The 15,842-nt window shown below is 38.9% G+C and overlaps 1 protein-coding gene across 1 annotated transcript; it reads left to right on the forward strand.

The window, feature by feature from the left end:
• The first annotated feature begins 1,856 nt into the window (after positions 1 to 1,856).
• Positions 1,857 to 4,547, forward strand: LOC123430028 (CRIB domain-containing protein RIC7-like). Its single transcript, XM_045113959.1, has 5 exons — positions 1,857 to 2,157; positions 2,302 to 2,424; positions 2,566 to 2,684; positions 3,588 to 3,678; positions 3,853 to 4,547. Exons 2-5 carry the CDS (start codon positions 2,364 to 2,366, stop codon positions 4,290 to 4,292), a joined length of 711 nt encoding a protein of 236 aa, XP_044969894.1. The 5' UTR covers positions 1,857 to 2,157; positions 2,302 to 2,363; the 3' UTR covers positions 4,293 to 4,547.
• Positions 4,548 to 15,842: the final 11,295 nt, after the last annotated feature.

Below are 15,842 nucleotides of genomic sequence, written 5' to 3' on the forward strand. Positions count from 1 at the left end.
ACTCCAATAGTGTTGTCCTTATCACGATGCCATTAATTCAGGATGTCGCTATGGTGTTTGCTACCCAACGCTACTAGAGATCAATAACGAGTGAAGTTACGGATCAATGTTATGAACACTTATATACTACCAACATCAATGGTTGACACCTCGTGTGTCCCCTCACCATTAGTGTCATACTAGCGCATCTCACTTCCTCATACTAATGATATTTTCCTAAGATGGCTATAAGCTTTTTTACATGAGTGTCCGACTTGTCATCATAATTTTCCATCTTCTCGTCAAGATTGTGAATGTGGTATGAAGCCATATGACAAATTGAGTAGCATCTTCTTGGTCATCATCGAATTAAGATGACGTACCTCGCCGATCCATCTCAACACTCAAGAAAGTGTAGGATGGAGAAATACTCGAAAGAACATTAAATAAGGAGTATGATGTTCCACCGAAATGGTGTCTCGTACATAGGTAAAATATGTGTCATGTGCGTGAGTAGTTTGTGTGTTTTAACTGCTGGCCAAACAAACTATGAGTTGCTTCGTAGCGCCGATCTCCATGATCATCCATCGACATCTAGGGTTGGCGGGATGCTGAGAGTAATTGGTACACAAGACATGATAGCTTAGTTCTTGAGTATGCAAATATTAACTTTGTAATTCATTTTTGAGGATGTTTCCAAGTTTTGATGACAAATCCCAATATGGTGTTTAATAACTTCTAATGAAAATTTCAAGTGTGAAATTTTTATTTTTCATATAGAGACAAACCAAGTGGAAATGAGTGAGCAACATAAAGGCCCAACTGACGTAAGATATGATAGGTTTTGTATGTTCTATCATTGTCCTCATTTTGTTATGGCAATACCTAATGAACAAATAACTTCATCAATGAAAGCCACTATGACTTTAGAAAACGGATAGTGCATTATTAAACTGTATATGACACTAGAAGGAATAATATATATTTAATTTCAATATTGTAAATTTTATATCAAACCGCAACAAAAGATGCATGCTCGTTTTGTCTTTACTAAATTACAACTAAAACAAAATATTTCTTCTTTACTAAATTACAACTAAAACAACAAAAAGTCTAGAATTTATTCGTTTTTACCATCTCAAACTAAAGTAAAAAATTTATAGGCGATCCAAATACATACTTATTAAAATTTAACGAGCTCCTACATTATCATGGGATCGACCAACTAGACCAACTAAAATATGGCATGTTTAATTCAAATGATGGCATCTTTAGGAATAAGGATTTCTCCTATAGGGATATTATTCATACAAATGATTCAAAGGAATTGATCATAAGAAAATGGAGGCCATTTTATTTTGGTTTTAATTTCCAAATATAAAGAAAGGATACTTAGTATCATCTCAAATAGCCTTTTCTACTTGTTGTGCGTGTAGAACAAGATAAAAGCCATGAGTGCAATAATATTAAATTAATCTTATATTGGTATGTGATTTAACATACATTTAATTTTGTATGGTTTATGTGGTTTCCTATTCCTACTGAAAACACCAAGTGTTCAAAAAAATTGTCTTTTCACAACCCATCATTTTCTTCTTAGAAACTTATCCTATTCCAGTGTTTTCCAGTTATTGCGTGTTCTATAATCATCCAGAGCATATAATCCCTATGTATTCAACAAACATTGCACACAAAACATCATATTTTATAATACTCAAGAGAAAGTAGAATAAGGGTTATTTCTGGCCGTGACATGTTTGCCTGAAGGGCTATCTTTAGGCTAACCAACCGCATCCTCCAACTATTCTGCATATAGGTATCCCTCCTTATATAGCCAAAAAGGAACATGTAGCCCCTCCCTACAACGATGCATGGTTGAACGGAGAGGACTCAAATGGTTATTGGCCCTACACAAAATTAGACATAAGATAGAACTCCTCCTCCCACCCTCACAACTCCATTGACGCGATGTGCCCTCCGTTGAGCTCCGCATAAGTTTATGAAATATATGCCCAATGAAAACTGGCAATATCAAGCTAGCATAATTCTTGGAGAAACAGACAAAGGGAAAAGGAAACAAGTTATTGCCCCATTGAGGAGAAACTGAGGGAACTTGTTAAGAGGATTGGCAACCAATGTTCATTTTTGTTGTGAGTGATCTTTCAGATTCATAAGAGAGTAAGGATTCAAATCTAACATTTTTCATTTACAATATTTAATTCATGTATATCTTAATCATTTTTGTGTATATATTATGCCATTTCACAATCATAACATCTTGTATTTTCATTGGATGATTTACCATACATTATAATGTTGCAGGTTGTAGATTTAAAAAGACTGTTGAGGCATAACAAAATATAAAAGGGTGGTTTACAAAGGATATGAGCACGAAGATGAAGAAGGGGATCCTGAGGCCCTTCCGCTACTTCTCAAACATAATTGGTACATAACTTTTATCTTTTTGTTGAACAAAATCAAATGAACTTTTTCTTGCATACTTTACCGTAACAAATATGTAAAATCCCTTACATAATTTCTTAACTCTAACATGCATTGTTTCTCATACTAAATATTTATAACTAGATGCCAAGGAACAAGACATGCAAATTGGTTTCCCAACGGATGTCAAACATGTGGCACACATCGGATGGGATGGACCTAGCGTCCCAAACAAGGAGAAGGAGGCAGGAGCACCTAGTTGGGTTAGTTCACATCTTTCTTGTGAGAAAATTTATCATAATGAGATGAAAATTTAAATATAAGGATATTACAATTTGTTTGGCCAGACTAACTAGAATAGTAAACATATATAATGGGATAAAATTTACTCTCAATGCAACATCATGGTTGTTCCATGTCATCACTAAAATTACATGCATATAGTCAATGTGAATTGAAAAACCAGGCCGTGGCAGAACTAAAAGTGTAAGACGTACGATTGCATACTCGCTGCTCACTAACCAAAATTTCCAAAATACACTTTTCGTTGTTGTATGCAACCATGGTTACCCGATGAAAAGGCACATGAGGCAGTAGTGAACTAACCTATAGTTCATTTCTGAGGCTCTATGTATGCTAATAGCTTGCCCTCGATGCTTCGAGGCCAAACAAAATGAAAGCGGGATGGAGTCATTTATCAAACTAGCAATGAAGGGAGTTCTTGGATTCCTAAGTGGAGAAGGAGATACTTTAAGGATAACTTGGGTCGAGGTCTCCTAGCGTAAGCGACCAGGTCAATTGCATTGGGTTCTTCAAGACCAGCGTCACAGCAACACCAAATAACTTTCGGGAGGTGTAAGATATTGAATCTATGAGGAGTAATTACTACGAGGCATAAATGAGGAGCTCCTTAGTGGTTGTACTATAAAATTTGTTCTGAACTGAATCAAAAAGATATATCTGGTAGAATGATGAGCATATAGTGTTATCCTAATCAAAATGAATTTGTCTCATATATTTTACATCCCAAAGGGGCTATAATTGGATATACCAATGTTTATCTTATAAGAGTTCCTATATAGATGGAAAATCTGGTATCTTTCAGTGAATTGAGATATTAGATTCTTAAGGTATTACTTTTGGCTTAAAAATGTTGCAATTAACAGATGAAAGACTACCACTCAGCACCTCTGGATTCGGCCTCGTTTAGGAGTGACAGGGGAGGTTCTGCTGCCTCTAACCCATGGGCTTCTCAAGGTCAAATTCTCACCCTCTTACCTTCCCTTAATTTGATTACATGAAAGCTTTCGTAAAATTCATGTGGAACATAAATTTATTAATCCGCTGATTTGAATATATTATCATTGTAACAATGGACTAGCTTTATCCAAAACAACGCTAAAATAAAAATTTGTTCTCTTGTGACGACAGAAATAGTTCTAGATGGAGCAGGCCTCGGAGATAACTCTTTCAGGGATACTAAAAGTGAAGCTGGTGGAATCGAGGTCACCGCCGGTGACTCACCACCGTCCCCGGGCACCCGTCGGTCAAGGCGAAACCGCTCCCGGGGTTCTGACACCTCCTCAATGGATGTCACAACAGGTATTACTGATACCTCAGAGAAGAAGGAGAAGGCCAAGAAAGGCACCCGAAAGAATAGAAAGAAAGACAAGGACAAGGCGACTGAAGACACTGCCGGTTCCACCTGTCAAGACCTCCCTGCCGTGCCCAAGAAGTCCAACCGCCGAAAAAACAAAGGAAGCTCTGAAGGAAGTGGTGGTGCATCAACCAAGGATGGCGGAGGTGTCCCGGAGGAGGGCACAACACCACTAACTCTGGTGGCCGAAGAAGAAAAGGATCATGAATTGTAAACAACCGACGTGCAAACTGCCCTCGTTTGGAGATGAAAGCATATGCTCGTTACGAGCTAGAGTACTTTGAGCTTAATTGGTTGGATCAAGTGGTGATTGATATACAATAAAGTACTCAAATCAATTTACACATGAATGATGGTGTTAAAGGTTACATGTTGGTTTAGCATCAGGAATGGGTTTGCACGACCTGACGCAACTCTTTTCCTATATTTTGTTTGTAATACTGATCATTTTAAAACTCGTTGTCATGTTAAGATTTCTATATAATGTGTATTTTGTATGATATACCTCACTTCTATTATATGTATTATATTCCGATGTACTACAAAAGGATATGAAAGTCAAGTATTGTCTACGTGTTTGTGTAGAACACACACGAGACACCAAGTACACAAGGTGTCCCTTTGTCGATTTATAGTGCGAGGCCCAAAGTGTGGATAACAGCAAGAACATGAAACTTAAAGCACACTCGATATACATAGTTCACGCCGCATAACTACCACAAAATAGTTTATAGGTAGAATATTACCATTAACGCATGTTAGGTAGCAGGCGCAACTATTAAGTACCAGCAGTGTGGGGACAAAGAAGCGCTATGGGTATTGGTGAGCAGTAGCGCCGAGGGATATAGACAACACTACCGCTAAGTGGGCACAAAGTGCCCCCACGTTAGGATATACTAACAAAGCTTGTCCCATATCTCAAGCTACAACTAATACTATAGTTGTAGAGCATGATGTGAAAATGGGCTACTGCTATTATTCTACGTGTAAGTTAGTGGACGCATGTTAGCAGCAACGCTTGTTCTGGGCCAGCGCTACCATAATTTCAACAAGCAGTAGCACTCTTCCTAGACTATCTTGCTATTAAATCCTACCTGATCCACTCTTCCCCTGCGCTGACCACCTCACTCTCCTCACTCTTCCCATCACCACTCTCTCCCTCTACACTCGATCTCTCCCCTACGCCATACCGTTCGTCCCCCATCCTGGTCGGTCGTCCCCCGTGCGACCGTCCACCCCTCCCCGTCCCTTGCCCGCCAGCCTGCTTCGCGGAGCCTTCATACCCGCCATTCGCCCCCGGTCCGTAGCCAAGCGCCATAGCCCGCCGCCGCCCAGTTTCGATAGGTAGCTCTTCCCTACAACTCCCTCCAATAGAGGCAAATCTTTGTCGTCTTTCGATGAGATGATGGATATCATTTTTGGTGGAGTAGACTTTCATGATTCGAGTACGAACATGCGAGGAAGTCACACCTTAGGAATCGCTAAACCAACTCCAAGAGGTTATTGACCGCACCGGAGCATGATCAACCAGATAATGTAGGTCTATTTCCTACATGCGAACGAAGAACAAGCAAGAAACAGAATTTTCAATCTGGATACTGTGAATATAAGAGGAAGCTTTATTGATGAAAGTGTATTCTCTGACGTCTGGGTCTGGTTGTAGAACACAAACGAAGGACGCAAAGTTTTAGCTAATGCGAACTAGTAATCTAAACAAAATACAAGTCTAAACGGTGTCCCAAGGCATGTATATATGGGGAATAGAGGGAATTTCATGACCCCCTGGAGGAGGGGTCCGAATCCAAACCTAACTTAGTTTCCCCACACATACGGACTCTAAAAACAACCTATAATGTGGTATTTTGAAATTACATGGGCCGGCCCAAAAATAAGGTGATGCAACACCAATTGTAGCGTATGGACGAAACTTATGAAGTGTGATCTTGTATATTTCGTCCAAGAATTCATGCTCTCCTTACGGTGGCTTCAAGGTATGAAAATCACCACTAGTAACTCAGTATTTCTTTCCCACGTGTGCACCTTCTTCTCCTCGCTTGATCCCGCTCTAATGGACATCCTTCTTGTCCACACTAGACCATTCATTCATAAGTAAAAGAAAAGTATCTAATTTAGGCTACATCATATGTTCATGAACATTAGAAGGATTTAGGGTAAACGAAAGGACCTAGTAATTCAATTGGCGCGCGCGAGTTCTAGTAATTGGTCCAATATGTAGATCTGCACGGCTTGTGGGTCTACCAACGCTATTGATGTCCCCATTATCCTCCCCTTCTAGAAATGAAGTCGTCCTATATGGAATCTCATCTTCTTCACCCAAATAAGTCTTCAAATCTACAAGGTTAACAGTGTTAATAACCCCAAACTCGACAGGGAGCTCAAGTTTATGTGCATTATCAATTATTTTTTCTAACACTTTAAAACAACAATCCACATGCATCATTAGCTTTCACTTGTGCAAATTAGGAAATCTATCCTTACAGAAATGTAACCAAACAAGGTATCCAGCTGTAAAGACAACATGTTTTCTAACCTTATCTCTTGCAAGTTTTTCTTTATCATTCATACGCTCAATGTTTTCCTTAGTTACCTCATGCATGTTTAAGATCAATTTACCATGTTCTTTAGCATAAAAAATAACGTTCTCCAGAGATGGAAGATGCAACAAATCAATAGATGCACGCGGTATGAAAACATTCACAATTTCAAAAGGGCAGATTTTATAGTATAATGCTATGATCGATTTTAAGCAAATTCAATATGAGGTAAGCATTCTTCCGACATTTTGAAGTTATTGTTTGAAACAACCCTAAGCATAGTAAACAAAGATCTATTAAGCATGTCCATCAATTTGGGGGTGACATGTAGTATTAAAAAGCAGTTTATTTCCCCACTTAGTCCATAAACATCTCGAAAAGTAACTAAGAAATTCAGCATCACGATGTGAAACATTTTTATTGGGCAAACCATGCAAGCAAATAATTTCATGAAAGAACAAATTAGCAACATTAGCAACATCATAACTTTTATGACATTGTATAAACAGAGCCATTTTGGAAAATCTACCCATGAGAACAAATATGCTATCCCTCCCCTTCTTTGTTTGAGGTAAATCTAAAACAAAGTCCACATATATATTCTCCCCAGGAACACTAGGTACATACAAAGGCTCAACATCATGTCTCATCTTTGAGTATTGAGTCTGACTTAGATTTTCGAGTCCGACTAGGCACATACAAAGGCTCAACATACACTAGGTACATATGAACCATGATGATTGAGTCTGACTTAGCTTTTTGACATGAAGTGCAGCGAGCAACAAAATGCTCAACATCATGTATCATCTTTGGCCAAGAGAAATGTGTAGAAAGTACGTCCTTCATCGTCTGCATGCCAAAGCGTCCCATTAATCCTCCACCATGCGCCTCCTGCAATAACAAAAGATGAACGGAGCTAGCTGGAATGCATAGCCTGATAGCACATAACACAAATCCATCATTTATGACAAACTTGTTCCATGTTCTCCTTCTTTACAAATCTACAAGACATATTGAAACTCAACATCATGTTCACATTGAGCTTTGTTGGTCTCCAAGCAAAATATTTTAGAGTCAAGTTGTGAAGGAATAGTATAACTACGAGACAATGGATCACCAATAACATTTTATTTTCCCTTCTTTTGTTTAATGAACTAAGATAAAGTTTACATGAATTCAATCCATTTAGCATGTCTATGATTTATTTTTTCTTGACTTCTAATATGTTTCAAAGATTCTTGATGAGAATGTATAACAACTTCTTTGGGCCATACAAATGGTGCCATGTCTTCAAAGTATAAACAAAAGCTTATAATTCCTTATCATAAGTAGAATAATTCACACTAGGTCCACTTAATTTTGCAGAAAAGTATGCAACAGGTTTACCATGTTGTGACAACACACATCGTGACCCAATTGCACTAGCATCACATTCATGCTCGAAAGTCATATTAAAATCAGGATGCGACCAACTCTCAATATATTTAGTCTTGACTTTATCAACTTCAATTCTTTATGGAGTAACAACATAGCCAAGAAAATATACTCGGTTGGTGCTAAAAGTGCACTTCCCAAGGTTATAAAACAAACGTGCATCACCGATATGTCTCCAATGTATCTATAATTTTTAATTCTTCCATGTTGTTATATTATCATTCTTGGATATTTTGTGATCATTTTGTAGCAACTTTATATCATTTTTTGGGACTAAGCTATTAATATAGTGCCCAGTGCCAATTGCTGTTTTTTTTGTTCGTAGAAAATCAATACGAGATGAAGTCCAAATACCACGAATCTTTTTGGATATTGTTTTGGACCAGAAGGAAACATGAGGACCAAGGATGATCACCAAACGAGGCCCACGCAACCCACTAGGTACCAGGACACGCATAAGGCCCCTCGCACGGCCAGGTGGGTAGTGGGGGCCTTGTGCACCTCCTTCAGAGCTATGAGCTCTAAAAATACCCTAGTATACCTGAAACCCTACGGAGTCGATGAAAAATCATTTCAGCTGCCGCAAGTTCCAGAAGCCACGAAAGCCAATCTAGAGACCGTTCAGGAGAGTAACACAATCACAGAGGGGTTCATCATCCTTGTTGGTGCTCCTCCGATGATGCGTGAGTAGTTCATGTCAGACCTACGGGTGTGTAGGCAGTAACTATATGGCTTTCTCTCTCATTTTTCTTCTCAATACAATGGACTCTTGGAGATATATTTGATGTACCTCTATCTTTTGCGGTGTTTGTTGGGATCCGATGAATGATGAGTTTATTATCACATAATGAAATTTTATCCATTATTGGTTATTATATCCTCGTATTTCTTCTCCGATATTTTGTTTTTGTCTGGCCAACTCGATCTTTTATCTTTCTATCTGAAGAGGTGCTTTTTGATGGGTTCGATCTTGAAGTGCTCAATCTCAGTGACAATAGAAGATATGACATGCATGTATCATTGCTCTTAAGGATAAAACGATGGGTTATATTCCTACATGAATACATCGTGTCTAGATCATGTCATCATTTTTAAAGCATTACTCTATTTTTTCATGAACTTAATACACTATATGCATGCTGGATAACAGTTGATGTGTGGAGTAATCGAAGTAGATGCGGGCAGAAGTCGTTCTACTTGTCTTGGACGTGATGCCAATGTACATCATCGTTGTCTTAGGTATCATCATAATTATTTTCTCTTCTATCAATTGCCCAACAATAATTTGTCTACCCACCGTTTTCTATTTTCTCGGGAAAAGCCACTAGTGAAACCTACGGCCCCCGGGTCTATTTCACATCAACTATTTGCAATCTCTATTTTTCTATTCTCGTTTGCATTTTATTTTCTATTTTATTTTCAGATCTATATTATCCAGAAACCCAAAAATACCTTTATGTGTTAAATTTTCCATCACTTTATTTGCATCTATCTATCTATTCTTTCACTTTACCCACGAAGGATTGACAACCCCTACAAGCGTTGGGTTGTGAGGATTTGTTATTTTCGTGTAGGTACCGCTTACATAGTATTTTGGATCTTCCTACTGGACTGATACCTTGGTTTCATAACTGAGGGAAATATTTGTCGTCGCTATGCTACCTCACCCTTTAATCATGGAGGGAAATGTACGCAATCATTGGGGAGCCAATATTTCTCGCATATTTGTCGGGGAAGATCAAGTAAAGATCTATCAGGTTCCCACACATCAACTCTTATCTGCTTGCAGTTAAATTATTTGCCATGTGCCTCTCAGTTTCCTCTCCCCCACTTCACAAAAATTTCCTTTTATTTTCCTTCTTTCCATTTGCCTTTTTCTTGCTTGCTTGTTTCTATTGCCTTCATGTCAACACTCAAAAACAGAAAAGTAAACACAAAAAGTAAAGACATATGGATCCTACTCTATTTGCCAATCTTTTCAAAAGATCTAATTATTTGAACCAATTGCTAGTGAGTTGTGTGCACCTGATTATTTTTGTGATGTTTTGCTTGAAAATAATGAATGTGAATATTGAGATGAAGTGTTAAAAGAAGATATTTATGAAGTGATTCATGATATATCATTGAATAAAAAGCATGATTGCAATGATGTTGTCATAAATTCTATTAATGTCAATTGTGCTAATAAAATGCAAAACTCTAATAGTAGGGATGGCAATTTTGTCATGTCCACTACACATTTTAATGATAATGATTGGGGTCATGCTTCTTATTATCCTGAAAATTTATTTAATACTCATTATGAATGTTAATCCCACTACCTTGGAAGATTATAAGACTTTTATGCACGTGGATGATGAATAGAATACTTTATGTGATAGCTATATTGTTTAACTTGAATATGATCCTACATGTATTTATTACGAGAGAGGTCAATATGGTTATAGAAATATTCATGTTACCAAATTATCTCTCATCATGTTGAGATTTCTATTGTTTCTTTCTTCTTCCATGAATTTGTTTTCTTATGATATGCCTATGCACAGGAAGTATCACTACTGAAATTCAGAAATTTGTCGTCTGCCATGGCAGACGGCAAAGGGGACAACCACTGACGGCAAAGGCTTTGCCGTCGGTCAGCGGACGGCAAACTAGACGGTAAAAAAAATCCGGTGAAGAGGTTCTTTGCCGTCTGCTTTTGAAAAGCGAACGGCAAAGAATCTTTGCCATGAGGAGGCAGACGGCAAAATAACTTGGACGACATATACTTCAACGTCCCCGTTAAGTGTTAACGGCAGGCGTCTTCTCTTTGCCGTCTGCCGTGCCCCCTTTGCCATGTGGGAGCAGTCGGAAAAGAGGGGACAGAGGGGGTGCTGATTCACCCCTTTGCCGTCTGCCCACCCCCCTTTGCCATGTGGGGGCAGACGGCAAAGAGGGGAAACAGAGGGGGCAGATTCCCCCCTTTGTCGTCTGCCCACCCCCCTTTTCCATGTGGGGGCAGACGGCATAGAGGGGAAACAGAGGGGGCAGATTCCCCCCTTTGCCATGTGGGGGCAGACGACGAAGAGGGGAAACAGAGGGGGCAGATTCCCCCCTTTGCCATCTGGGGCCAGACGGCAAAGAGGGGAAACAGAGGGGGCAGATTCCCCCCTTTGCCGTCTGCCCACCCCCCTTTGCCATGTGGGGGTAGACGGCATAGACGGGAAACAGAGGGGGCAGATTCCCCCCTTTGCCGTCTGCCACCCCCCTTTGCCATGTGGGGGCAGACGGCGAAGAGGGGAGACAGAGGGGGCAGATTCCCCCCTTTGCCGTCTGCCCACCCCCCTTTGCCATGTGGGGGCAGATGACAAAGAGGGGAACCTGCCCCATTTTAATTTATTTTTTATTATATCCATCATTTTAACAATAATCAGGATATATATATATATATATATATTTGACATAAATAAATTTCTTTTCGTACTCATAACCATATTAAAATAACTCTCATCCATAGTGCATAAATATTATGCAAGTTGCATTAGTACCAACCCATATATTACACAAGTTTCATCCACATGCATACAAAGTTTCATATATATCCATATACTACAATAGTTTCAATACAAGACATGGTACAAGAAATCATCTTCAAGCATTCCATCAATATAATCCAAGCTTCCCGTGAAGTGAAGGTAATATGCAAAATGACAAATAAGAAAGTTAGAAGAATAATTCTAGATTAAGAAGTGTATATATAGGTTATTTCGGAGAGAAATTAGCTAAGTATAGACCATTTTGGAGCTAACTAAGCTAATTATGTCATTTAGGTGGAACCCTAGCTAACTATAGGTCGTTTCGGAGCTAACTTGGGTAAAATAGGTCATTCCGGAGCAAACTATGCTTATTAAGACATTTTGGAACTAGCTAGGCTAATTGTAGGCCATTTAATACCTAAGTTAGGGGCAATAGGTCATCTTGCAGCTACGTAAGCCTTATTATGTCATTTAGGAGATAACATAGCTAACTGTAGGTCATTTTTTATTAAATAGGTAATTTTGGAGCTAACTAAGCTAATTATGTCATTTCGTAGGACAATTAGCCAATTTAGCCTTTCTTGGATGAGTCTAAGCTACGTAGAAGAAGAGAAAGAGAAGAAGAAGTAAAAGAAGGAGGAGGAGGAGAAGGAGAAGGAAGAGGAGAAGAAGAAGAAAAGAATAAGGAGAAGGAGAAGGAGGAAGAAGAAGGAGAAGGAGGAGCTCCTTCTCCTTCTTCTCCTTCTCCTTATCCTCCTCCTTCTCCTTCTTCTTCTTCTCTTCTTCTTCTTCTTCTTCTTCTTCTTCCTTCCTTCCATTTTTCCTCTTTCTTCTCCTCTTGTCCCCTTCTTCGGGCTAAATTGGCTAAGAATGCCTTTTTGGAGCTAATTATCTCATTTCGAGTATAACTAGCTAAGTATAGGTCATGTTTTATTAAATAGACCATTTAGGAGCTAACTAAGCTAATTATGTCATCTAGGTGGAACCCTAGATAACTATAGGTCGTTTCGGAGCTAACTTGGGTAAAATAGGTCATTCCGGAGCAAACTATGCTTATTAAGCCATTTTGGAGCTAGGTAGGCTAATTATAGGCTATTTAATACGTAAGTTAGGGGGAATAGGTCATCTTGCAGCTACGTAAGCCTTATTATGTCATTTAGGAGAGAACTTAGCTAACTGTAGGTCATTTTTTATTAAATAGGTCATTTTGGAGCTAACTAAGCTAATTATGTCATTTCGTAGGATAATTAGCCAATTTAGCCTTTCTTGGATGAGTATAAGCTACGTATAAGAAGAGAAAGAGAAGAAGAAGTAGAAGAAGGAGGAGGAGGAGGAGGAGAAGGAAGAGGAGAAGAAGAAGAAAAGAAGAAGGAGGAAGAAGAAGGAGGAAGAAGAAGGAGAAGGAGGAGCTCCTTCTCCTTCTTCTCCTCCTTCTTCTCATCCTTCTTCTCCTTCTCCTTATCCTCCTCCTTCTCCTTCTTCTTCTTCTCTTCTTCTTCTTCTTCTTCCTTCCTTTCATTTTTACTCTTTCTTCTTCTCTTGTCCCCTTCTTCGGGCTAAATTGGCTAAGAATGCCTTTTTGGAGCTAATTATGTCATTTCGAGTATAATTAGCTAAGTATAGGTCATGTTTTATTAAATAGACCATTTAGGAGCTAACTAAGCTAATTATGTCATCTAGGTGGAACCCTAGCTAACTATAGGTCGTTTCAGAGCTAACATGGGTAAAATAGGTCATCCCGGAGCAAACTATGCTTATTAAGCCATTTTGGATCTAGCTAGGGTAATTATAGGCCATTTAATACCTAAGTTAGGGGGAATAGGTCATCTTGCAGCGACGTAAGCCTTATTATGTCATTTAGGAGGTAACTTAGCTAACTGTAGGTCATTTTTTGTTAAATAGGTCATTTTGGAGCTAACTAAGCTAATTATGTCATTTCGTAGGATAATTAGCTAATTTAGCCTTTCTTGGATGAGTCTAAGCTACGTAGAAGAAGAGAAAGAGAAGCAGAAGTAAAAGAAGGAGGAGGAGGAGGAGGAGAAGGAGAAGGAAGAGGAGAAGAAGAAGAAAAGAAGAAGGAGAAGGATAAGGAGGAAGAAGGCGGAAGAAGAAGGAGAAGGAGCTCTTCTCCTTCTCCTTCTCCTCCTCCTTCTCCTACTTCTTCTTCTCATCTTCTTCTTCTTCTTCCTTCCTTTCATTTTTCCTCTTTCTTCTCCTCTTGCCCCCTTCTTCGGTCTAAATTGGCTAAGAATGCCTTTTTGGAGCTAATTATGTCATTTTGAGGATAATTAGCTAAGTATAGGTCATGTTTTATTAAATAGACCATTTAGGAGCTAACTAAGCTAATTATGTCATCTTGGTGGAACCCTAGCTAACTATACGTCGTTTCGGAGCTAACTTGGGTAAAATAGGTCATTCCGGAGCAAACTATGCTTAGTAAGCCATTTTGGATATGGCTAGGCTAATTATAGGCCATTTAATACCTAAGTTAGGGGGAATAGGTCATCTTGCAGCTACGTCAGCCTTATAATGTCATTTAGGAGAGAATTTACCTAATGTAGGTCATTTTTTATTAAATGGGTCATTTTGGAGCTAACTAAGCTAATTATGTCTTTTCGCAGGGTAATTAGCCAATTTAGCCTTTCTTGGATGAGTCTAAGCTGCGTAGAAGAAGAGAAAGAGAAGAAGAAGTAAAAGAAGGAGAAGGAGGAGGAGGAGAAGCAGAAGGAAGAGGAGAAGAAGAAGAAAAGAAGAAGGAGAAGGAGAAGGAGGAAGAAGGAGGAAGAATAAGGAGAAGGAGGAGCTCCTTCTTCTTCTTCTCCTCCTTCTTCTCCTTCTCCTTATCCTCCTACTTCTTCTTCTTCTTCTTCTGTTCTTCTTCTTCTTCCGTCCTTTCATTTTTCCTCTTTCTTCTCCTCTTGTCCCCTTCTTCGGGCTAAATTGGCTAAGAATGCCTTTTTAGACCTAATTATGTCATTTCGAGGATAATTAGCTAAGTATAGGTCATGTTTGATTAAATGGACCATTTAGGAGATAAATAAGCTAATTATGTCATTTAGGTGGAACCCTAGCTAACTATAGGTCGTTTTGGAGCTAACTTGGGTAAAATAGGTCATTCCGGAGCAAAGTATGCTTACTAAGCCATTTTGTATCTAGCTAGGCTAATTATAGGCCAGTTAATAACTAATTTAGGGGGAATAGGTCATCTTGCAGCCACGTAAGCCTTATTATGTCATTTAGGAGAGACCTTAGCTAACTGTAGGTCATTTTTTATTAAATAGGTCATTTTGGAACTAACTAAGCTAATTATGTAATTTCCTAGGATAATTAGCCAATTTAGCCTTTCTTGGATGAGTCTAAGCTACGTAGAAGAAGAGAAAGAGAAGAAGAAGTAAAAGAAGGAGGAGGAGGAGAAGGAGAATGAAGAGGAGAAGAAGAAGAAAAGAAGAAGGAGAAGGAGAAGGAGGAAGAAGGAGGAAGAATAAGGAGAAGGAGGAGCTCCTTCTCCTTCTTCTCCCCCTTCTTCTTCTCCTTATCCTCCTCCTTCTCCTTCTTCTTCTTCTCTTCTTCTTCTTATTCTTTCCTTTCATTTTTCCTCTTTATTCTCTTCTTGTCCCCTTCTTCGGGATAAATTGGCTAAGAATGCCTTTTTGTGACATAATTATGTCATTTCGAGGATAATTAGCTAAGTATAGGTCATGTTTTATTAAATAGACCATTTAGGAGCTAACTAAGCTAATTATGTCATCTAGGTGGAATCCTAGCTAACTATAGGTCGTTCCGGAGCTAACTTGGGTAAAATAGGTCATTCCGGAGCTAACTTGGGTAAAATAGGTCATTCCGGAGCGAACTATGCTTATTAAGCCATTTTGGATCTAGGTAGGTTAATTATAGGCCATTTAATACCTAAGTTAGGGGGAATAGGTCATCTTGCAGCGACGTAAGCCTTATTATGTCATTTAGGAGAGAACTTAGCTAACTGTAGGTCATTTTTTATTAAATAGGAAATTTTGGAGCTAACTAAGATAATTATGTCATTTCGTAGGATAATTAGCCAATTTAGCCTTTCTTGGATGAGTCTAAGCTACGTAGAAGAAGAGAAAGAGAAGAAGAAGTAAAAGAAGGAGGAGGAGGAGGAGGAGAAGGAGAAGGAAGAGGAGAAGAAGAAGAAAAGAAGAAGGAGAAGGAGAACGAGGAAGAAGGAGGAAGAATAAGGAGAAGGAGGAGCTCCTTCTCCTTCTTCTCCACCTTCTTCTCCTT

This window comes from Hordeum vulgare, chromosome 2H, assembly GCF_904849725.1.
Source record: "Hordeum vulgare subsp. vulgare chromosome 2H, MorexV3_pseudomolecules_assembly, whole genome shotgun sequence".
Classification (NCBI taxonomy): Eukaryota; Viridiplantae; Streptophyta; class Magnoliopsida; order Poales; family Poaceae; genus Hordeum; species Hordeum vulgare.